The following is a 25,086-nucleotide window of genomic DNA, read 5'->3' on the forward strand; positions in this document are numbered from 1 at the left end:
TTTTGTATCAGTTGTCTGCTCAACTGTATTGTGAACTTTGACTGGGTTCACTTTGACTGGGTTCACTTTGACTGGGTTCACTTCGATTGGGTTCACTTCGATTGGGTTCACTTCGATTGGGTTCACTTCGATTGAATTTACTTCGATTGAATTTACTTTGATTGGATTTACTTTGATTGGATTCACTCTGATTGGGTTCACTCTGATTGGGTTCACTCTGAATGAGTTCAATTTGATTAGATTCCCGAGCATACTAGATTTTCTTTTGTTATTTCTATTCTGACGTTTTGCCGCGAGTATAAAGGTATGTAGTTTTCTTTTTTTTTTTTTTTTTTTTTTTTTTTTTAAAAATTTTAAAGGTTTTTTTTTTTTTTTTTTTTTTTTTTTTTTTTTTTTTTTTGCAATATGATATTATAGGTGTGAGTACACACAAGTACGTATTCGTGCCTTGTCATCTATGATGTGTGTACTAATGTACCCTGTGCATGCACAAGCTTCTGTATGTATATATAATGTGACTCTTTATATATCAATAAGTTTATAATATATACGGTTGACTGTTTTCCCTTGCTATTCACATACATACAACTATTCGTACTATGCATATATACGAACATGTAAGTATATATATATATATCCCTTTGGGGAAATATTAATTGCAAAACAAAATTGGCAAAAAAAGAAAAAAAAAAAACAAACAAACAAACAAACAAACATACGAACGAACAAACAAACAAACATACGAACAAACAAATAAACATACGAACAAACAAACAAACATACGAACAAACAAACAAACATACGAACAAATAAATAAACAAACAAACGAACAAACAAATATACAATCAAACAAACGAACAAACAAATATACAATCAAACAAACGAACAAACAAACAGACAAGCAAAATCTTACAACTGAAAAAAGGAAAAAAGGGTATTTTTTTTATCTTTTTTCCTATTACAATAATGTATTATAACATGTTGTTATACATTCTTGTAGATTATTATGCCTCGCTACAACATGATTAGATTTTCAAACTTATTCCCTTTTTGCAACATGGGACATTTATGATTTGCACGCCTTCTAAGTTTAAAAGTTTTATAGAATTTCCAAAAATATATGTTCCCTAAAAAGGAAAAACGATATATATATATATATATATATAAAAATAATTCGCCCAAAAAAAAAAAAAAAAAAAAAAAATTCAAAGGGTACTTAAATTGTCGGTGGGGTAAAAAAAAAAAAAAAATTTATTTTGAAGTTGGTAAAAATAAAAAAAGTTATGAATAATTGAAAATAAAAAAAAAAAATATACATTGGAAATAAAAAAAAATAATAAAAAATAATTGTAAATAATTGTAAATAAAAGATAAAAAAAAAAAAATCAGTTGTAAATAAAAATAAAATAATTGTACATAAAAAAATAAATAAATAAAAATAAAATATAATTACCATAATAAGGAGAGAAAATTGCCATAGCACAACAGTTTATGTTAACTCTCTTTTAATCTCCCAATTAATAATTATTCCCATATAGTAATATAACTTGCTACATATAACAAATACGTTGCAATTTGCTATACACATATATACATATATATATATATGTATATATGTATATATATATACATATATATATATATGTATATATATATGTACATATTGTAACACAATATAGTCTAGGATGTTTTGTTTGCTCCATATATGCATCCATATACACACAGGTGCAAATACACGAATTTTGTTCTTATGCCTTTTTATCTTCGTTTTTACATTTGTGTATATGCATGATCACATATACCACATATATGTATATATATATATATATATATATATATATATATATATATATATATATATTCATGTATGTCTTTATTATATTACTGTATATATTTTTGCATATAAATATACTTATGCAAGAGTTTGTGTATATTATTATATATGTAAATGTTTATTTAAATTTTTGCACGCAAGAACTTATGTATACATATATTTATGTAAAAACGCATGTTTATATTTGTGTGTAAATTTTTATATCTCTTAGTATACAGTTTTATTCTATTTTTTGATTGCCAATTTTGTCCCAATTTTGACTAAAAAGGAATATATCAGGGAAGCTTTTACTGTATTTCTGCCAAATTTGTAAATATACATATACGTACATATATGTATATTTCTTCATTTTTCTTTTCGCACTGACAAAATATTTTGTGTAGTTATGCATAGACATGTATTCATTTAATTACAACTGTGTTTATTCATGATACCAACGTTTTACTCATACATCTTATTAAGTTTCACCAAGCGAAAAGTGTATTCTTTTAAGCGAAGCTAATGTTTTCATATATTCAATAACCCCCAATAAGTTGCACTTTTGTGTATCGTCCCGTAAAAAATAAATAAAAAAAAAAAAAAAATACACGTGTTTTATTTTTTTTCCACGTTTGCATGATTCAGAAACCATTATTATTATCATAGCTACGCAACAACATATTTAGCACTGACTTTACTGTAGCAAAATTATTAGGGAATTTTGTCTCTCTCAACCTCAGTTTCACACTCTCTCTCTTTATCACTCTCTCTCTTTATCACTCTCTCTCTTTATCACTCTCTCTCTTTATAACTCTCTCTCTTTATCACTCTCTCCCTTTATCACTCTCTCTCTTTATCACTCTCTCTCTTTATCACTCTCTCTCTTTATCACTCTCTCTATTTATCACTCTCTCTCTTTATCACTCTCTCTCTTTATCACTCTCTCTCTTTATCACTCTCTCTCTTTACCCCTCTCTCTCTCTTTTTTTTTTTTTTCTTTTTTAAATTCTTGTCACGTTTTTACCCATCCCGTTGCATTCACTTGAAGAAGTGATAACTGGGAATACGAAATATTTCAAAAATGGAGAAAAAGGTAAAAATGTTTCTTCCACGCTTCCAAAAATGTGTATTTTATTTTTTGCTGCACAATTATCTTTACATCTTTGAAGAATATTAAATTAGCAAGTGCATTGAGGAGGAGGACAAACATGCATAGACACAAATGTAAATACTTCCTATCATGTTGTTGTACATTTATAATGATGTAGCTAATTTTTGAACATTTAAAAAAAAAAAAAATGAGAAAAACACATGAGAGCAAAATTTTACGAAAAAAAAAAAAAAATTAAATTATATTAAATTATATTAAATTATATTATATTAAATTAAACTAGGTTATATTATATTGCATCATATTAAATTAAATTAAACTAGGTTATATTATATTGCATCATATTAAATTAAAGAGCAACAGGATAGGTTACATATATGCACAACTTTCTATATCTGCGTATATGCACAGAAGTGTTCATTTATTTTGAACAAACATAACGGTTTAAACAAAAACTGTCAACTTCGTATGGTTCTTTTAACGCTAGTCTAGTTCCTTCTGTTATGGTACCTTCCATTCTTTTATCCCGTTTTTGCCTTAGGAAAACAGAAACGTGTTATTTTTCGTGACATCGGAGTTGTTCTTCCCACCCCCGTATCCATAAAAATAACACAACACAAAAGGATTACATATATTTATAATTTCATATTTGTAAAAATTGTTTTTCTACCCGCGGGATGTATGAACAAATGTTGGTTACATTAGAGATATAGGAGCATGTTAATATTTGAACTTTTATATATATATATATATATATGTATGTATGTGAAAAGATCAAGAAAAGCAAATGCTCCTTTTTTTTAAGAAATGAAATTGGTTCTATTATAACTCTTCTTTACTGATAAGGTGCCATCCATTACGGCACAGGTCATGTTATCCTTTTCTTATTTTTATTATTTCATTTTATATGAAATAAAAATGATTATATTCTATTCCACTTTTTTTTCCAACCAACCTTGTATAGGTAAAATTGAATCAGCTTTTTTTTTTTTTACTCTGGTGAGGGGTCTTCATTATATATAACACATGAAGAATGTATTAAAACGATAAATCTGATATATTGGGTGGGAGGGGTGTAAGGCATTTATCATTATTATTAAGAAGTTTATCTCATCAAATCTTTCTCTGTGTTCGTCTAATTCGTGAGTGTTATTGACAGTGCCATAATTTTCAAGCATTCCTTGGGGTACCCTCTTAAATTCATTAAAATTGTTTATTTTATTTTTAAACTTCGAGCATAAATGAAGAACACTTTTCAATCCATTCATAATGAAGTAATTACTGCTTAAACCCTTTTTTTTATGACACATTAATATAAACTTCTCAACATATTTTACTTCCCTGCATTTATTTATCTAATGTTGATCATTCTGTGCCCACAATGTCCTTTAAGTTGAACTCTACCACATACATGAGTTTGCTTGGAGAGACTTTCCTAATCTGGTAAACGTCGTAAAAAAAAAAAAAAAAAAAAAAAAAAAAAAAAAAACAGTGTACATGCGGAATATAAAACACAGAAGAACAAGTATAAACAGATTATTAATGTCATTAGAGAAAGAACATTTTTTTTTTTTTTTCTGCACACTCACTTCAGTAATTTTCATTTCTCTTGGGATCCCCTTTAATTGCAACCTTATGTTTCTTTCAGCGTCTTCATAAAAAAATTCTGGCTTTGAAAAATAGTAACAATGTATGAACACATTCCTCATTTTGTCTTTTACATATTTGTCTTGAGTATCCGTTTTATGGACACTGTAAATATTTTTAATTTTTCTGAACACATCTAAGAATTTAAAAGCTGTTTGGGGCAAATTCATCAACACGTGAATATCTCCGTAATGTTTCAAATTTATCTCTACTTTGTGTAGATCATTTTTGAGTTCACCATTAATTGCCTTTTCTGCATCGTCCTTTATGAATAATTGACATGAAGCCCTTTCCTCCTGTGGTGATAAGCTATTCTGTGAAATTTTCTGAACGTCGTGAATGGGTTCTAATCCATCCTTATGGCAAATGTATCGATTGTTATCTTGCTCATCTGCAAATTTGTTTGTGTCACCAGAAGTGATTTTTATTTTTTTATCTAAGACATCATGATATGCGTCTTTTTTTTCACTTACCAGGTCAGGTGTTTTGTTTGAAGTTCCTGTAGTAGCACTCTTCTTCTTTTTGATATTATCATTAGTTTGTTCATGCACTGAATTGATAAAATCGAGGGATATATTTTTGATATTTTGTTCATTTAGATGTATTGTTAAGGTAGATGCATCGTTTGAAAACAGGTTTAAAAGGATTAACATATCTATAAATGCTGTTGCATCTAAATTGTAGGTGAGAATGTTTTTTCTTTTATTCAATTTTACATTAATGTTCATATAGTTATATGCATGCTCATTAATATCATTTGAAAAACATAAACAATTTTTTTTACTGAGATGTAAACTAAAAATTCCAACTCCTCCAAACATATCTATAATTATAGAATTTTTTTTAACAAGATCATAAATACGATCTCTTTCTTTTTTTAATTTGGAATTCCAATAAATTAATTCATAATTTAATTTTATTTTTATATCGTTTTCTTTTAACATGGTGAGGTAATTTTTTTCACCTGCTAATAATTCCATATTAAATGTCCTATGTACATTGTTCAGCATTTCTTTTTTATTTATCACAGTTTTGATGCTTTTATTTTTATCCAAAATAATTTCAGCTATCACTTTTTTGTAATCTTCAAACTTTTCACAAAAATTCAAATGAGCAATATGTCCGATCATTTCATACTTATGAATTATTTCATTTCCTGATGGAAATATCTTTTTCAATATTTCTGATGTGTTCATATTGTCGTACCCAAATTCTAATCGAATCACACTCAATTTTATATCTTCTTTTTTTATCAGGTAAAACAGTTCTGTTAAATATTTCATTCGGTTAGAAGAATCATTTAGAATGCTGTCCTCTGGCCACTTATTAACATCCTTCAACATTTGGTACTTTTCCTTTTTTATATTATTCTCTTCATTATTAATCAGGTTCCAATATTTCCTCTCTCTTCTTAAACTAGCAGATTCTTTTTTCTCCTCGTCACTCTGGAACTCTCCTTCATCTGGTGAAATATCAATTCCGTTCATAATTCCCTTTCCTTCTCTTTCCATCAACTCATGTAATGTTTTATTGAAATGTTCATTAAGTGGGATTAGTCTAAGTTCTCCTTCGTCTATTCCTGCTGCATTTATCACTGCATCGGTTGCATGGTCACCAATCTGACCGATCGTCGCGTATTTTACCATATCGTCTGTTTCACACTTTAGCACATCTGCTGTTTCACATTTTACCATATCGATCGTCTGGTCATGCGTGAGCCCACTTGCGTGGTTTTTCATTGACCTAGTTCCTACCTCCAATTTTTCCAAATATGTATGAATGAGGGACATCAATTCCTTGTTATAGACCCCAGAATCAATAAGGGCTTTTTGGTATTCCACAAATTTTAGCACAGATGGAAATTTGAATACATTCATAAGCCAACATTTTGTATACTTATTTTTTAATATAGTATTAGTTTTAGATTTTTTTAATACAAGGCAGTGTGTTTTTTTTTCATATTTAACCTTCTCTTTAACATCTCTTAAGTTTTTTATATTAACCGGATTGTTCATTTTCACAAAAGCGTGTAAGAAATTCCCTTTTTTCCTCAACGAAGCAACATACGCAAAGTGTTGAAGAATCCACAAAAAATATAAAATTCTAATGAACATCAAATGGACATTTTTGTGCAGGCTTTTGCGTCTGTACAAAACGGATATCCACAAATTAGCATGTACATGTACATAACAACTTTCTCACTGAAGAGGGTCGTGGGAGGTGCCAAATGAGAAGAAAAATGGAGAAATGACAGTGTGGTTTCTATTATTCTCAAAACAGAAATTGTAGTAAGTCCGTGTTTCATATTTCGAATTTATTCCAACTAGGATGAGCACATATATGCTTATGCATATGTATGGCATGTATTTGGTTTTTTTTTTTTTTTTTTTTTTTTTTTTTTCTTGGCAAAAAGGAGAAAATGTTTAATGTTGCAAGACTCTATGTGCATTATCGTTCTGCGTTTCGATAAATGTTAATACGAGGTTGTTGTTGAAAGGTAGATGACAAATTGACACAACAGCTTCTCAGTTTCAAAAAAAGGTTGCGAGAAAAATTATTGCAAAAATGTGATGAAACAGAATTGGTATATTGCTAGGGCTACCAAATTTTGGAGTTCTCGGGACCTAACAATATAAAAAATGGGGTGATGCAACTATTGGATTATAAGACTACTAGATGAAGTGGAGAAAAATAAAAATAAAAATAAACAATATCTCATTTTGAGTTCTTTGGAATCATTGTGGCAAGATATATGTACATGTAATATTTCTAGAAAAAGTTTAATTTACCTATGAATTGTAAATCACATAATATCAGTTGGTTAAAAAATCACCATCTAAACATTATTAATTTCGAAAAATACCCATATATCCCATTATACTACCCCTCATTTTTTATCATTCTTTTGATCAGTTTTGTCTTTTTCCTTAAAAAAAAAAAAAAAAAAAAAAAAAAAAAAATCTAATGGGAACGACTTGCAAAACGGAACATATATGAGAGAAAATCAAATAAATCTATTACAAGAAAGTACGCTTTTTAAATTGACTAAGGATAGAGGAAAATGTTTGTGATCTTTCTTTTGTTGCTACATGATGGAACGGAACGCATAAATCCTCATGTACCAATTTAAATAATTTATATTTCAATGCTGTAACAATATCTTTTATCATCCAAATAGGGGAAAATATATATATATATATATCCACTCACGCAATTAGAAATGTATATGCAAGTATTGATAAATATATTACATCGAACGTTTTTTTTAAAATAGATTCAGACAATTTGTGACATTTATTTTATACACTGGCACAGGGTAAAAAGTGTTATATGGGCAAGAGTCATTTTCTTCTTTTGTATCTTTTTCATTTTTTTTTATGTAGCTTGGGGATGATATATATATATATGTACATATATACATAGATATATATGACGATCTGCCAACTCAATTTAGACATGTACATTCGGATGAGGTAGGATGCAGCAAACATACCTCTTGAGAACAGGTACAAACATATGTACACATGTGTAAACATGATAGGGTGGGGAGGGGGATATAATTTCGAATTGTGACCTGACCAAATGTATTCATCCTCTTAGGAAATTTCACCATGTGTGCTTTTCCATGTTATATCAGTGTTTTGTATAGGTAAAGTTCTAACTCGGAAGCAGCATATTTTCATTCAACAGATGTTGCGATAGCATGGTCTTTTTTTTTTTTTTTTTTTTTTTTTTTTTTTTTTACTGTGTGGTGGATATATAAATTACTGTCGAGTGGATGCCTTACCTAAACGGGTACTGTGCATATGAACACCTTTTTTTCTTATTTTATTTCACTTTATTTTATTTTTTTTATAAAACCAGAGTAACATATATAGGAAAATAAAAAAATAAAAAAATAAATAAATAAAATGATATAAAAAAAAAAAAGTAATAAACAAATATATTTACTCATGCTGAAAATACCGATTTTTTTCTTTTTTTCTTTTTTTTTTTTTTCTCAAAAATTTGTGACAAATCCTGCATCTTAAGTGCACTTTGTGGTGTGATACCATTATGTTAAGAAATATTATCAAGAACACAAACTTTTTACATTATGCATGTAGATACACAGTGATTAACATTAATTTGGAAATTCTCCTTATCCTTTTATTGGGAACCAATAGTAGGATCTGTTGAAATGAACCTGCATGTTCTCTTTCTATGCAACATAAAACAGCATACACCGCATGCATCAGTGGAGAAAAGGGAAAATATGCAGTAACACTTCAAACCCCTCCAACATTTCCACTACTTCCAACCCCTCCAACATTTCCACTACTTCCAACCCCTCCAACACGTCCAACACGTCCAACACGTCCAACACTTCCAACCCCTCCAACACTTCGACCACTTCCAACCCCTCCAACATAGTGTGCTATATAAATCTTCCTCCCATTTCCCATTTCAACATTTACAATGCACCGACTAAGTCATATTTGAAAAACATAAGGTGTAATTATGCATGTACCAATTGGCAAGGTATGTGTGTGTGCGTTTTTGTGTACGGCCTTTCCACCAATTTGGCCTTCTCATCCATTTTCGCTTATTTTTTTGCCCACCCAAAATTTAAGTGCAAATGTGTATATATATTCATACGCATGTCAGTACGCATAGCAGTACTTGTACTGGTATATATATTTTTATGTATATACCAATGCATTGATAAATGCAATTCACTGTTTTTCATAGTCCAAAGAATTATATGCATTTCACTCACTGTGTATATATATTATACCTTTCTTTTTTTATCCACATTTCAAAAAATTGTCCCTACACACCTTTTAAGTACAATTGTGCTATCATCTACAATTTCCTGTTTTTTAAATTCTGTTCTACGACAATTTTGTATGGTTGGGGGAGGAGCAATACGTGCGGATACCACTGTATGTGCACATAGGGTTATGTGCATACACATATACACAATCGTCCAGATATGCACACAAATATTCAAACTTTTATAATGGTAGTGAAGTATTTACATATATATTCATGAATTCAGAAATATGCAAATAGGAAGAGGGGGTATGGGTGAGAAGTTAAAAATACGTGAACTACTCCACCTGTATATTTTGTGTAGCACCATCACAGCAGTTTTTTTTTTTTTTTTTTTTTTTAAAAACAAATACAACATACGTTTTGTTTATTCGTGTATGAAATTTTTTTTTTTTTTTTCACCCATTCGTTCGTTCGTTCGTTCGTTTGTTCATCTGTTCATTTGTTCATTTGTTTCTTTTTTTTTTTTTTTTTTTACAATTTTTTTCTCAGCTGTATATGCATTCACGGGGGGTCTTATGCTCAAAGAAAAAAAAAAAAAAAAAAAAAAAAAAAAAGAAGGAATTAAGGCATAATTTAGAGTGTCAGTGCCTTAATATAGAATGATAAATATAAATAAAATAAAATAAATAAATATATATATATATGTATATATATGAATAAATAAAATAAAGTGAAATAGAAAGCAAGCTCTTGAGGTCATTATCTCAACTAGTTGAAATGCCATTGTTCATACCATACACAGGTGAATGCATCATTCTATTAAACATACACATAAAACCGTTGATACAATCGGATGGAGTAAAATAATAACATAAAAATTAATTAACATCAGGAAAAGACAATAACACGCAGGAGCATAACGTGCCATTTTTGACCGTCCTTTAGTTTGATTAATATTCACATTTTTTTTTTTTTTTTTTATGTACCTGTTTGTTTGTTGTTTAGTTTGATTAAATATACACTTTTTTTTTTTTTTTTTTTTAATTTTTTTGTGTCCTTTTTTTTTTTTTTTCGATTTTGGATTGTTCATTTAATTGTCACCCGTTTGTAACTGTAAACAAAGAAAAAAAAAAAAAAAAAAAGAAGGGAAATATACATATTATAGCTTCCACTTCATTATAAACGCACACATATAAGTCAATTTCGATTTCCATTTGTTTGTAGTTACGTAGTTGTTCATCTCACCCACCTCTAACTTACATATAAGTGTAAAAAAGAAAAAAAAAAAAAAAAAAAAAAAGAAAAAGTTTTGTTTCAGTTCTGCATTAAAACAGTGTCTGTTTTTGTAAATCTCTTTTAAGCTAGAAACTTTTTCTTTCATTAGTTATGATTTAGTACCTAATAAGTATAGATTCTTACTTATATGAATCTGGAAGAACAATAAGCTTGCACATATTCCTATATGTTTTCTGTACAAACTGCACATGCCACATATTGACAAAATTTTCAATTTTTTAACTTTCTCAGAGTTTGAAACGTTATTACTGCGATTTTTTTTTTTTTTTTTTTTTCTTTCATTAACACTATTAAAAATTATACAAGAATAATTTTTTTTAAAAAATGTCAAACGCTGGAACTACAGACCTAAGTTGGCTACCTTCAGATGCAGACGGTTATTAATCATATTTGTGAATTTTTTTTTTTTTTTTTTTTTTTATAAACAAGTTAAAAGAGTTAAGCATATATTACATCGCTTATTTTTGGAGTATCTAATTGTGTGCATTTATGTTTTATTTTATTTTTTTTTTTTTTTCCCCCCCCCCATTTTTCTTTCAGAACAACTAGCCTTAGGGTTTAAAATAGTAACAAATGCATACAAAACAAGAGTTACATCTCAAGAGGCAGAAATAAGATCTCTAAAAGGACAATTAACGGAAAAACTAGAACAAGTTAATTTCTGCATTTCACATATTTTATTATTTTGTTTATGGTAGAATGTGGTTATGCAATTTTTTTTTTTTTTTTTTTTTTTTTTTTTTTTCTCTGAAATTGAACCCCTACTTCACTTATATCAACTCTGTTTAATCATTTGTTTCCTCCTTTTTAGTTATCATCAATTCAAAAAAAATATAGCAATCTGGAAGTTCAGTTAATCGAATCAACACAAAGAGGAAATCAGTTAGCTGATGAAAACAAACAATTAATTACAACCATTAAAAAAGTAAAAATATGAGCGAGAATTTAAAAAGGGTGATTGAAGAGAGATATATGTTTTTATGTATATACAACATGTATACTTATATTTTTGCATTTCATAACACCCTTTGTGTATGTCTAAAAGGGGAGGGGGGGGGGGAGGATGGTGTAATTTGAACTTTGCCCTTGGCATTCCCAGCCCGTTGTAAAATTAACCAGAATTGTCTAGAGAGATATTCATAAAAATGAAACAAATAAAAGGACCTGATGATAGAAAATTCTGATCTTATCATTTTCATTGTTATGAAAATCAAAAGAAATAAAAAAAAAAAAAAAATAAAAATAATTTGCAATTAACTTTCCCATATAAAGAAAAATGAACGCTAGTTTTTGCAAATGATTTATGAACAGTTCTTTGAGCTGACAAGTCTCCAAATAGAAGAATGGATTACATCAAATAGAAAAATAAAACAAACATATGTGTAATTTTTTTTTTTCTTCTTTTTCCCCTCAGCTGAATAGAGATATTGATCGACTGGAGAATCTTAAAAAGGCTGTTCTCAATTCTATACAAGAAGAGCATGAAGTGGAAGATGCACATAAAGTAATTTAAAAAAAGAAAAAAAAACGAAGAATAAAAGAAAAAATGAATACGAAAGTTTCGTATGACTATTGCTTACTTTGACATATTGAGGGAATCAACAAAGAAATTTATGGACATCTTTATGTGCATAACAAGTGCAAGAAAAAAAAATGCACATAAATCGTATGTTTGTTTTGTGTACACTTTTTTCATCTTGGTTAATTCATTTTAATACATCTGAGTCACATATTCCATTTTATTTTCAAATATACACATGATGGTTATATACATGAATAGTTATGTATATCCCCTCCCAATGAGTTCAATATGAATTCCTTCTGTATGTATTTAGAATGTCACTTCATATGTTCATGCACACATGTGGAACACCTTTTTTCAGTATTATCTTGAATCGTTTATCATGTAAAATCGTTTGCAGCTATTTCACATATGCAGCTCCATGATAATAAAAAAGAAAAAAGAATTTCTCAACATTGTTAAGCATGCACATTTGTGCCAATATTTGCCATGTATGTATAACAAGTTCCACAAATTTATACAAATCGTTTTGTGTTTGTTATATTCTTTGAAGGCGAGACATAACCATTTTCTCTTTAGTCCATTATGTGAACGTGTACATTTTATATATACTTTCTGCCTTTTTGAAAAGTGTGTGTCAAAATGAATGGACAAGAGGATGTCACCATAGTCTCTATTTTTGACAACAGTGTATGTGATCAGTTTGCATAAATGCAATGTCTAATTTGTGCATCTAATTTCTGCCCCTCTGTTCCATACCCAAATTTTACACCTTGCATTTCATCGAAGTGGTGCATTGTTGGGCTTCCTATGAGAGTTATTTCTTCTCACCTGCGTTCGTATCGTTTGTAATCATTTTTTAAAGCAACACCATGATCACACCCTCTCTCAGTATTACTCTGCAGATGACATGTTGCAAACAACAGCACCAAGAACAATGCTCGAAATCAATGGCAATGAAGATTCGTGTCAAACCCTAATTAATAAAATAGTTAATTCGGATACACACAATATCATCAATGGCAATTTCAATTCGCCTTATTTGGGAAATGGGTAATTTGGAGAGATAAAAACATGAAGAAGTTATGGGGAATTATGAAAAACGTGAAAAAAAAAAAAAAAAAAAAGGCGAGAAATTTATATATATGTGTCAAATAATCCTCTCCATTCACTCAGTGCAAGTTTGCATCATTATGCTGAATATTTTTGTTTGGTGGTTCACATTTCATACACTGCATGTGCCAGCACAGTCACGCTACTTGCACCACCCCTTGACATACACATACACATGCAAAGAGCAATGAGAGGCAATGCAAGGCAATACGAGGCAATATGAGGCAATATACATCATAGTATGTGAATTTCACTTTTTAGTGTAACTCCCATTTAAAAATATAATTCACTATTTTTTTTTCAATATCGGTTCTTTTATTTCTTTTTCGTATGCAGATCGACAGGAGAAAAAAACACAGACGGTAGGGCTTTTTTTCGTAATGCAAGAAGTAGACTAACATATGAACAGTTTAATCAATTTCTATCAAATATTAAGAAGCTCAATAATCATCAACAAAAACGAGAAGAAACACTGAAAAAGGCACAAGTTATATTTGGAGAAACGAATTCAGATTTGTACGAAGAATTTAAAGTCCTTATATCCAAACATTCTTAATCAAAAAAAAAAAAAATATATATATATTTTTTTTTATGTGTGTATGTAAATTTTTTCTTTCTTTTGTTGTCCATCTTTCCACCGTTCTCTTATGTGCCTGAATGTGCACACATTGTGTATATATATTCTCATGTTAGTCTTTTTTTTTTTTTTTTTTTTTTTTTTCTCATTTTCTCTCCATTTTTGTTTTTAATTTTTATATTTTTTGTTGTTTTACTACCCTTTTTTTTCCCTCGCCCCCATGTTTTAATTATCAAATTTGTTCATCACCCACTTTTCCCTTATATATATTGATAAACCCAGAATTTCTTTAATTTCCGCATAATTATTTTATTAACAAAAAAGAGGTAAAAATATTCTGAACTGTTCATATATTTTTACATAAAAAAGAGAGGAAATGTGTTAGGCGTAATTTATGTGTACATACAAATGCACGTCTACATTTTATACTCTAAATTTTTTTTTTTTTTTTTTTTTTTTTTTTTTGTAATTCTAAAAACAAAATTGTTTGTGTAGCTTGTCCACATTGATAAATTAAATACTTGTGTAAAATTTCCATCCATTGAATAATTAAAAAGGAGAGAAAAAAAATATATATACATATATATATATATATATATATATATATATATATATATATATATAAAAAGAAGATTAGCATTAATGATGCCAGTAAAATATACATATTTTCACATGCCATTCTTCAATGGGGATCTGTGGATAAATATATATGTGCAAAGCGAATGAATCATAACAACGAGGATTCATAAGTTTCCTCATTTTTATGCGTTAACGCTGACTATATGTATATTCTTGTATCTGCCCATGTACCTCTGTGTGTACTTACCCACATATGAGTAATTTTACATGTGTCGTTCTCTATATATTGAGCAAAATAGCCAAGTTGTGAATACACAGTATTCAGAAATAAAATGGCTATACATTGGTAGGCACGAAAAAGTGATATTCCGTAACGAATGGGATGCTTTTAAAAAAAAAAAAAGGTGTGTTAAAAAAAGCAAAAATTAATCAAAAGAACAACACACAGCAAATAAGTTATGTGCATTGCGAAGGTCATGTAAATTAAGCAATGGGGAAAAACTTATATACATATATATATACGAGCATACCAAAACATGCTTAACGATCGTAGTAACCATGCATAATGTGAAAACAAAAACAAAAAAAAGGGGTGAAAAAAAAAAACGAAAAAAAAAAGAAAAAAAGTAAATGGTGAAATTCACACACAGCGATGGAAGAAAAGGGGTTAATTTCTTCTCAGTAATCTACTTAACACACCCCTATCTCCCACACTTTTCTTTTTTGACACATTTTCACAGGAATCTCTGTTTGGAACAACTGAACTTGTTAAACATTGTTCCAATCCTGCATTTACAATTTCATTTGTACACCCATGATTATTCATTTTGTTTTTATTTCCCCAATCGTTGCTAACCTTGTCATGTGTGTAATTTTCCATTTTGTTTTTTCGGTTGCATGTATATTCATCAGTTTGATGGCAATTAATTAGTGTAGCACCTTGGCTTCTTTCATTAAGCTTAAGCTTCTCATCCACTGAAGAAATTGCACCTGCGGTTGCACTAGTAGATGTGGCATCTGCCTCATGCAATGAGTAATCACATAATTTATTTTCTCCTTCATTCTGCATAATTTCGAATTTTTTTTGATCAATTAAATTTGTGCCATTATAAGTATCATTCCTGGGACCGCATACATTAGGGGGACTAAACGTACATTCAACATTCTTTATCCATTGCGTATTAATCAACATGTGGGAAGGGTTATTCTGGTGATGATTATCACAATTTACCGTTTCATTAGAAGAGGGAATGATAATATCCTCAATATTCAAGTTCTTTTTTTTGTTTAAAAAATCGCTCCTTTGTATTCCATGACAACTAGTAACACTTTTACATAACGTATTATTGTTCACGTTATGTAGCGTCAATTCTTTTGAGTCCAAATAATAATGTGACATTTTGACAGATTTCATTCTTTCCACCTCTATGTTTGAACCGGCACTAGTCTTTTCTTCATTTTTCATATCTACTGAGTTCTCCATACTTATGACTTTTTTATTCTTAGACATTTGAAAAAAATGAACATCCGCGCTGTTGTAATCAATGTGTGAATTTTTATACATTACATCTATACTATTATCTAGAATCATACATCCTTGGTCCATTTCCCCACACACAGAATGTATCGTGCTACTCTGCACGGTTCTGTTTTGTGCCATATCTTTTCCGTTGCTTTGACTGCGCTCATTTTGTATGCACTGAAACGGAGTGCAGTTTTTATCGAATTTCAATCCCTCCTGTTTTTCCGTGTAATAAAGGACACCCTTTTTACTGCTACTTCTGTTCCGTTCCTTATTTAATACATTATCAAGTATCGCACTACTATTATTGCTATTGTTATTATTGCTACAATTTCTACAATTGCTACTATTGCTTTTATTATTATTGCCATCCTTTTTTATGTTCATTTCTGGCATAATATCCTCTCTATCCGCGTCGAGTGCTTTTTTTTTTAAACTCAGATGCATAAATTTTTCTTTATTCTTTTTATATGTTTCATAGTTCATTATAACTTCATTATATCCTTCCTCCACACACAAGTTCTCGTTTCTCTCTGCACAATTTATCACGTTAAACCGCTTAAAACTTTGTCCATTCTGCACATTCAAATTATCCGTCCCTTGGTCTGTAGGGCTGGTAGTATGATCCATATTTTTCCCTTTTGAAGTAATCACCTCATTGTTCCTTTCTGCCTTTCCTTGTTCATGCTGCATCTTTTGCTCCACATCTACTAAGTCTCTTTGGTTTCCATTTTGTGATTCATTAGCAGAACCCACTTCTCCGTTTACTCCAATGCAAATATCACCTGTGCAGTTATTCATTTCTGATAAGCTATTCACAATTTCGCCGAATTGGACATTTTTGACATTTTCTTCTGAACAGTTCAGGTAAAAATAGGATGCGCCATTTTTCTGACCATTTTCTTGATCCACTTTTTTTGATTCTCTAGTAGAAATTTCATGGATATTATTTTTTTTGGGGTATTTGTGCCCCTCGTCATTTGTGTAATCCCTTTGGATATTATTCGTGGCATTCAGAGAGGTAGTTTCTGCACATTCTGCATTTTCAGCTTTTTCAGAATTGCCAATATCATAAATACCTATTCTTTGCCCAGTGTAAACACCAGAACAATTCAAGTGTTGCATAAACGATCCAGACCAGTTGAGGTAGTCGATTTTATCCCTATTCTCTTCGCACATTTGGGATTCCTCCCAATTTTGCATAAATATAGAATACAAATCGTCCTCTTTTATTTTTTCAATCTCTTTCTCCTCCTTGGTGATATTCTTTATAACTTTTTTGTATTTCTTTTCGTCAAAATTTTCAATGTCCTTTCGTATCTCGTAGCTTATTATGTCTGCTTTTTCATGCTCATACTTTTGCCCATTTGTTTTCCCCATTTGGCCTCCCTTTTCATTTTTAGGAATTCCATGGATCTCCTTTTTTTTTTGTCTACGGAGGAGACTATGGCCCTTTCGTGGCACCCTAACATCAACAGAATTGTCACTGAAACAGCGAGAATTTAATTTACAGTTTTTGAATGGATTCTGATCATAGTATCTTTTATACGGTTCATTATATTTATTGTTACATAATGAATCAATACCCTTTTTATTTTTCCTGTATGGCAGCTTATTTTTTGGTTGCCTTGGTATCAAGGGGTATCTAATTTCTCTCATGTTGAATCGTCCATCTATTGCATCTCCATAAATCTTGTTCTTGTGTTGAGAAAAGGCCTCATACCTGTTGTTGGTTCCTTCGTTTTCCTCATCCATGTCGATAATGCTATCCAATTCCATGCCGTCATTTCTACCTGAGTAACTTTCACGATTATTAAATTCGTCACTTCTACCACTACTAGCTGCATCACTTCTACCATTACTAACTGCATCACTGCCGGGATTACTTTCCAACTCTTCATGAAAATAGTTATAAAAAACCATTTCATCATTTTCCCTAAAGTCTACATAATCCACAGGATTAGGATTCATGAACCCTTTTCGAATATGGCCATATTTCTTCTTGTGAAATAAATTCGCCCCATTTCTGTATCGTATGAAAGCATTTTTTAATTTAACATTTTGAGATGTTAAAATTTTGTTTTTTTCCCTTTCTTTGCAAAGTAAGATATTTAATTCATACAATTTGTTGTTTAAATGCTTTTCAGAATATTCGGACGTTTCTACTTTTTTTTTTAAATTTTGATTTAACTCATCTAACTCTTCATTTTTCTTGACTAATTTCTTATTGCTTATTTCTTCATTTTCTATTAATTCCCGTAGATAATTTATTTCCTTTGCCATTTTCTTCTCTTCTTGATCATGGAACATTTTTATTCTTTGTACCTCCTCCTTAGTTCCACTTAGTGCTTGTGCGATTTCTTCATCCTGCGACGAAATGGGGAGAAAATGTGTATCCTTTTATACATACACATACATATACATACACATACATACACATACATACACATACATATACATACACATACATACACATACATATACATACACATACATACACATACATATACATACACATACATACACATACATATACATACATATACATACATATACATATATATACATACATATACATATATATATATGTACATAGATACACCTTTGTGATGGAAATCCCATACAGAAGGGGTGTGTTCACCCATCGATGAGGCTGCTTTGCCAATGTGCATGCAACCATTCTTGTGTAGTGAACAACTCTTATTTTCCACATAGATCATTACGAATTGTCAAAAAATTGACTATGTCCCTGTGTGTTTCTTTTTTTTTTTTTTTTTTTACTGTTTTACTTCTTTACCTTGTTGGCCAGAAGAAACTGCAATGTTTTGTTTTTTTGCAACTCCTCATAGTAGAGCTTCTTATACTGTTTCTCTCGCTCATCTCTCTTGTAACGCTCGCAATTTTTGTTCCTTTTCACCTTGTCAACTAATTTCTTATCTCGCCCTTTTGTGGATTTATTATTGATGCTCTTGTTGGAAGATGGATTCCCATTATCATTTGAAGGACGTACAACTTCTTCCCCCGTATTATCAAACGAACGAGACCTCTTCTTCTCATCCTTTGATGTGTTTTTCTTGATTAACATTTGTTTAAATTTCGTTCTTCCCTTATTTTTATCTCTTTTGTTTGTGAACTTGTTTGTGTTCATGTGCGTAAGGTCCGAGTAGCACAATTCATTTGAGAGACACAAGCTGAAATTGGAAGTGCACGAATTCATGTCGTGTGAATTAGAACCCTCTAAATTTTCTCCTTTTAGTGACAAATGTGATGAGTTGAAATTGTCACTATGGCGACGATATCTTTCTTTATGGGATGATGCATAACTTTCTGTTATCATCTTGGAACTTTTTTTCCTTTTTTGTTTTCTATTTTTTTTTTTGATACTATGTAATCCATCGCTATGAAGTGTATCTCCAATTTGATGTTCCTTCTTTGGTTTGTTTTTCTTTTTTATTTTGAGATTGTTTCTACGTTCAAGGTTTATATTTTTAAATTGATTAATTAAAAATGACAATTTATCACTTTTTTCACAAATCGAGGTGTAAATATTTAACAAGAGGTGATAAATATAATCTGTAAAATTCAAAAAACTTTTATGAATACTGATTTTAACTCTTGACATTATAAGTTCTTGTTCATTTTTCATTTTGTATAAATTATGTTCAAGATTTTTTATCGTACCTATAAGAACTATTTTGTCCTTGTTTATGTTTTGTATAGTTAAATGTGAGTCAGCAATATGTTGGTTTACATTCTTCATTATCATGTAATTTGCTTTATTAATATCATTTTTTATTTTTTTTAAAAGATTAATCATGTAAATTTCATTAGTATGTTTTTCTATTTTTATCTTTAATATTTCCTTAAATATATCATGATGTATATTGTTAAATAAGCCATGTTGATCAATGCATTTTGTGCAAAATATATTTTTCGTTTTGCTTAAAAATACTTGTTGTATTTTTAAGATAAACGTGTGTCCTCTTTTGCTCACTTCTTCGAAGATGCTTTTGTTTTTTTCCTGTATTTCTTTCTTGAAATTGTTTATTGATTCTGTAAAGGAATATATCAGCTCATTTTCACTGTTTATAAAATCGTTATTAATTTCGTTCTGTTGGATCCCTTTTGAGGTACTAGTAGTAGTAGCACCAGTAGTAGTAGCACCAGTAGTAGTAGCACCAGTAGTAGTAGCACCAGTAGTAGTAGCACCAGTAGTAGTAATCACTGATTTAATAACTGCATCCATCACATCAGTCTCCTCCTTTGTGTATTTTTCAATTGCATATAACTCCTCATTACATATTATTGTACCACTTGGAGTGATGGGATATAACAAGTTCGCATCTCCTTCTTTTGATATCACATCTAGGATAGAAGTAAAATTGGATAGCTTCACACTATCATTCTTTCCTTCGTAATTAGGAGAATCTAGTTCCAAATTTTTTCTTAACAATTCTACACTCACATCACTGTTGTCATTATGCATTGTGCTAATGCAGCTATTGCTGTAATCATTAGATATAGTAAATTTTTTATTACTCTTTATTTTATCTCCTTCTGTGTAATTACACGTAATTTCTTTAACATCATTTGAGTTATCCAATTGTAGACATGTCTTTGCATTCTTTTTGCAAGTATCAGTTACTTCAGTGATTTCTTTACTGCAATGTAGTGCAAATTTGTCTTCTTCAATAACTCGTTGCGAGTCCTCATTTAGTCTAGCTTTCACATTTTCATTTTGGTTCATCTTTACTGGAACTGCTACCCCTTCATCTAAGTTACAAATGTAAGTAGCACTACTAGCTGCATTGGCGTTGTTCAATCCATTTTTACCATTTACAGAATTGGAATCTTCTCCTGATTGAGCTCGTGGATATTCACCCTCCAAGACACCGATTGGTCTTGGAAGATTCGCAATCCCTTTGCTTTCCTGAACTAATTTTGGAAGCTTACCATTCCCATTTTCCTTCCTTTCTTCTACTAATTTTGGATGATTACCATTTTCATTGCTCCCTCCCATTTGACCATGGATACTTAATGCAGACAACATTTCCAACGTGGAGTTACTACACCTGTCTCTTTCAGCAGTTTCATTTGTTTCTACTTCTGTTTCTGCATTTTCTATTTCCAATGTTTGAATAAAGATTTTTTGGTTCTTATCTATACCATCACGCGAGAATACATTTAATCCATCTATGTCATCTTTATTCATTAGTTGAAGAAAATGTTTGTACGAGAAGATGACATGAGGTTTTTTTTTTTTTTTTTTTTTTTTTTCAAAAATGAGTCACACACAGTGAGAGATAAGGGTTCCAATACATAAGCATGCGGTGGTGGGCCGGGGGAGGGGAAAATGAACTGATTAATTGTTGTTACCCTTGGTAATTGTAGGCTCGATTTTTTTTTATTTTAATTTATTTTTGTTATTATTTTTTTTTTTTTATTTATTTTCCCTGCTGTTTTGTAGATGAACACAAAAAAAGAAATGCACTTGGGGAGAAAAGAGATGATTCTTCAACCTTGCAAATAATCAAACATGTATACACATTATGCGTGTGCAGATTTATGTGTATTTTTCAAAAAGTAAATATTGATATAGAAAGTGGCGCCCCTTTGAAGAAATTCTTCAAAGGGGATAATTGTATTTTTCATTTTCTTCGATTTCTTTTTAGTACTTTTTGTTTTGCTTTGTTTAATTTATTTATTCATGCTTTTCTTAATCATGAAATGGATGTGATCGGGCGTCAAAGATAAGATTTTCAATTTTTATGAATTTCTTCAGCTGTGAATTTTCCCTTTAGTTTGCTTTCACTGATTGCGCGGGCTTTTCGGAACTTTCCAATTTGGCAATTTTCCAATATGACAATATCTTGTTTTCGCTGCGTCTCACCTTCGAAACTTGGTAATTTTTAAAATTTTCTGAATTTTTGCAATTTTCTAAATTTGAAAGTTTCAAGATAAAATGCTCCTATTCTTTCCCTACGTATTATTCAGAAAGTTGCATGTTTGACTCATGATTAAATGTCTAAATTTTTTTTTCTTTTTTCTCCTTTTTTTTGCCAATATCATTTCATTTATTAGCTCCCCCTGTACCCGCCGACAATTTGTTTTCTCATTATGAGGGTCTTTTTATAAGAGTAAAAATAATTTGTCCCACTTTCACAAATGGTGTATTGATGCGCTCAATGAAAATGTAATTAAATGTGTAGGTATATAAATATATTTATTAAACTTGGCCATTTCAATGCTTTTTTTTTTTGCCTTTTTTTTTGCCTTTTTTTTTTGCCTTTTTTTTTTGCCTTTATTTTGCTTTTTTTTTGCCTTTTTTTTTGCCTTTTTTTTTGCCTTTTTTTTTTTGCCTTTATTTTGCTTTTTTTTTTGCCTTTTTTTTTGCCTTTTTTTTTGCCTTTTTTTTTTTGCCTTTATTTTGCTTTTTTTTTTGCTTTTTTTTTTTGCCTTTTTTTTGTTTTTTTTTTTGATTTTTCCACTGATTATTCAAAATAGCACGCAGGCGTGAAAAAGGTCCACTTTTCACTATTTTTTTTATTTTAAAATTTGTTAACACTTCATTTTAATGTTTTCACTGTGAACAATGGGGAGAAAAAGGATGCCTCAACTTCATGTTCTAATGGGAGAATAAAAAAAAAAAAAAAAGTTTCTCCTTTCCTCTATCACCCATACGTCAATCCATCGCACTTATTTTTGTTAGTTTACCCAGTTGATGATTTGAAGTTGGAGAATGTGAAAAATAAAGATGTGAAATAAATAAATAAAATATATATATATATATATATATATATATATATATATGGGCACATTTCGATTTTTTTAACTTTTATGACGCTTTCACATCATTGTTACATGAATGAAGCAAATAAAATCACCATAATTATTTTATTTGACTTGGCTATACTTCCTTTTACTTCTCCTTCTCCGTATTACTTCTCTTATTCGCTTTATTCACTTTTACATCATTTCTTTTTACCGTATATTATTTTCCTTTTTCCTTTTTTTGCTATTACTTTTCTTCCCAGTTCAGTGTAATTTTATTTTTGTGTACATTTTAAAAAAACAAATTTAATTTTTCCTTCCCCATCCAAATATGCCCAGTTTTATTTTTACCCAAAAAATTTTTTTTGTTTACAAAATTCGCTTTAAAATTGCATAAAAGCAGAACAGTAGATTTTTCCCACTTAGTAAGAGTTGGATGGAAAATGACAACTGAGACACAGCCATCATCCCTCTCCCTATTTGTATGACTCAGCTAAATTAATATATAACCCTATATATATAACTATATAAAATATATACCACGATACACACACATCCATTTCCATTTGCATTACTGTTTTGGAGGAACGGAATCATATACGACCGCTTAATTAAGAAAATTTTCGTCGAAATTTGTGTAACTGTTTCCACCAGCCGACAAAAAGTAATATCCTTAATAATAAAAAAGAAAAAAAAAAACTGAACAAAAAACAACAACAGAAAAAAAAAAAAAAAAAAAGAAAAAAAAATTATCTCCTATGCAAGATGGCAAGAAGCAAAGTCAAAAAAGTTAAGCCAAGAAAAAAGAAACCCTTAAAATTGGATAAGCAATTTAATTGCCCCTTTTGTAGCTACAAAAAATCTGTTGATATTAAATTGTAAGAATATGTGTGAAAAAATACGAGTTCATTCTTTTTTTTTTTTTTTTTTTTTTTGTATGTTCTCATCTATGCGATTGGTAAAATGGTATATTTTTGATGATTTTTCTCTTCGTTTTTCCCTTTAGATAATCGACTGTACATATATATCTCCATTTATTTTATTATTATTATTTTATGTTTTTTTTTATTTTTTATGTTTCTATTGTCTTATATAGACACAGATCCAAAGGCATTGGAGAACTAATTTGCTTAAAATGTGGAGTCAAGTATGTAAACCAAATTACCAACTTGGATGAATGTATTGACGTATATAGTGAATGGGTTGATAAATGTTTAGATGCAAATAAGAAAGGGTGTAACGAGTTTTTTTTCAATGATGATTTAGGGACTCTAAACAATATGGATGAATAATGAGGACGAGAAGGATAGGAAGAACGTGCGGCAACAGTAGGAGTAGGTGTAGTGTTAAAAAGGTCTCTGAATGTACATCATATGTACATCAATATTGCAATGCTGGCTTTAGCATGATAACAAATTGGATTGTCTGAAAGAACGCTTCATTTGAAATCTGCCTAGGGGAAATGTGCCAATAGAATTTCAAATTCGTTTACACTTTTTTTTACTCTCCACATATGTATTATGTATTTATGCATGGGTATATATACATATATATACATATATATATATATATATAAACCATGCTCTATCTCATATGCACATTCAAAAGAGGAGGAACTCCTTCCCAAACTTTTTTTTTTCAAATCCGTATATTTTGTGTATATTAATCTTTTTTGCTTTATTATGTCACTCTGAGACGGTAGTGGGTCAAGGGATGACAATTTGTATATATATATATATATATATATATACTGTTCAAAGATATTCAATGAACATTGAGCATACAAACACATACATACTCAGGGGAACTATTATGCATATTTTCTGCATTATAACATAACTTATTTGTTCCAGTAAATAATTGACTTTACAAGTAAATATATTTTTTTTATGTACATATATATATGTTTACATAATTTTTAAAAACAATCATTTGTAATATTTCTGTTAAATGATATCTCTCACAAGCGGAGGTTGTGGGGGTGATGATGGAAAAAATATATAAATTAAATCTTTTTTTCCTCTCCCTATGTATGATTTATTTATTTTTTTTTTTCCACTTTTCTAGATTTGCGTTATGATAAACCTGTTTCAGAGGTTCTCTTTTATCATCACCCATCTCTTGAGGTGAGCAACTTTTTTGCTCTCGGATATGTGCATATACAAATGCTCATGCGTGCTTGTTGGTGTATGTATAATTATGTGTTTTGTGTATGCATATTTTAGTTGCAACAAGTATATAAATTTTGCTATTATATGAACACTTTTTTTTTTTTTTTTTTTTTTTTTTTCAGTCTTTAATTTATAAGTAAAAACAATTTTAACTATTTCGATCTATTCGAAATACACCTTTTTATATGAATGCTACCATTTATGGT

General features: G+C 29.8%; 4 protein-coding genes across 4 annotated transcripts; 2 read left to right on the plus strand and 2 right to left on the minus strand.

The window, feature by feature from the left end:
• Positions 1–4,289: 4,289 nt before the first annotated feature.
• On the minus strand, positions 4,290–6,685 carry PGO_071220 (Met-10+ domain containing protein; the record flags this gene model as incomplete). Its single annotated transcript, XM_028686995.1, has 2 exons — positions 4,290–4,364; positions 4,514–6,685. 2 exons carry the CDS (start codon positions 6,683–6,685, stop codon positions 4,290–4,292), a joined length of 2,247 nt encoding a protein of 748 aa, XP_028542796.1.
• Positions 6,686–10,949: 4,264 nt separating this feature from the next.
• On the plus strand, positions 10,950–13,816 carry PGO_071230 (hypothetical protein, conserved; the record flags this gene model as incomplete). Its single annotated transcript, XM_028686996.1, has 6 exons — positions 10,950–11,001; positions 11,166–11,278; positions 11,437–11,550; positions 12,040–12,129; positions 13,040–13,200; positions 13,597–13,816. The coding sequence occupies 6 exons, from the start codon at positions 10,950–10,952 to the stop codon at positions 13,814–13,816; spliced, it is 750 nt and encodes a 249-aa protein (XP_028542797.1).
• A 1,267-nt stretch (positions 13,817–15,083) lies between these two features.
• On the minus strand, positions 15,084–21,150 carry PGO_071240 (hypothetical protein, conserved; the record flags this gene model as incomplete). Its single annotated transcript, XM_028686997.1, has 2 exons — positions 15,084–18,305; positions 18,736–21,150. 2 exons carry the CDS (start codon positions 21,148–21,150, stop codon positions 15,084–15,086), a joined length of 5,637 nt encoding a protein of 1,878 aa, XP_028542798.1.
• Positions 21,151–23,474: 2,324 nt separating this feature from the next.
• Positions 23,475–24,001, plus strand: PGO_071250 (zinc binding protein; the record flags this gene model as incomplete). Its single annotated transcript, XM_028686998.1, has 2 exons — positions 23,475–23,587; positions 23,806–24,001. The coding sequence occupies 2 exons, from the start codon at positions 23,475–23,477 to the stop codon at positions 23,999–24,001; spliced, it is 309 nt and encodes a 102-aa protein (XP_028542799.1).
• Positions 24,002–25,086: the final 1,085 nt, after the last annotated feature.

This window comes from Plasmodium gonderi, assembly GCF_002157705.1.
Source record: "Plasmodium gonderi DNA, contig: Chr07, whole genome shotgun sequence".
NCBI lineage: Eukaryota > Apicomplexa > Aconoidasida > Haemosporida > Plasmodiidae > Plasmodium > Plasmodium gonderi.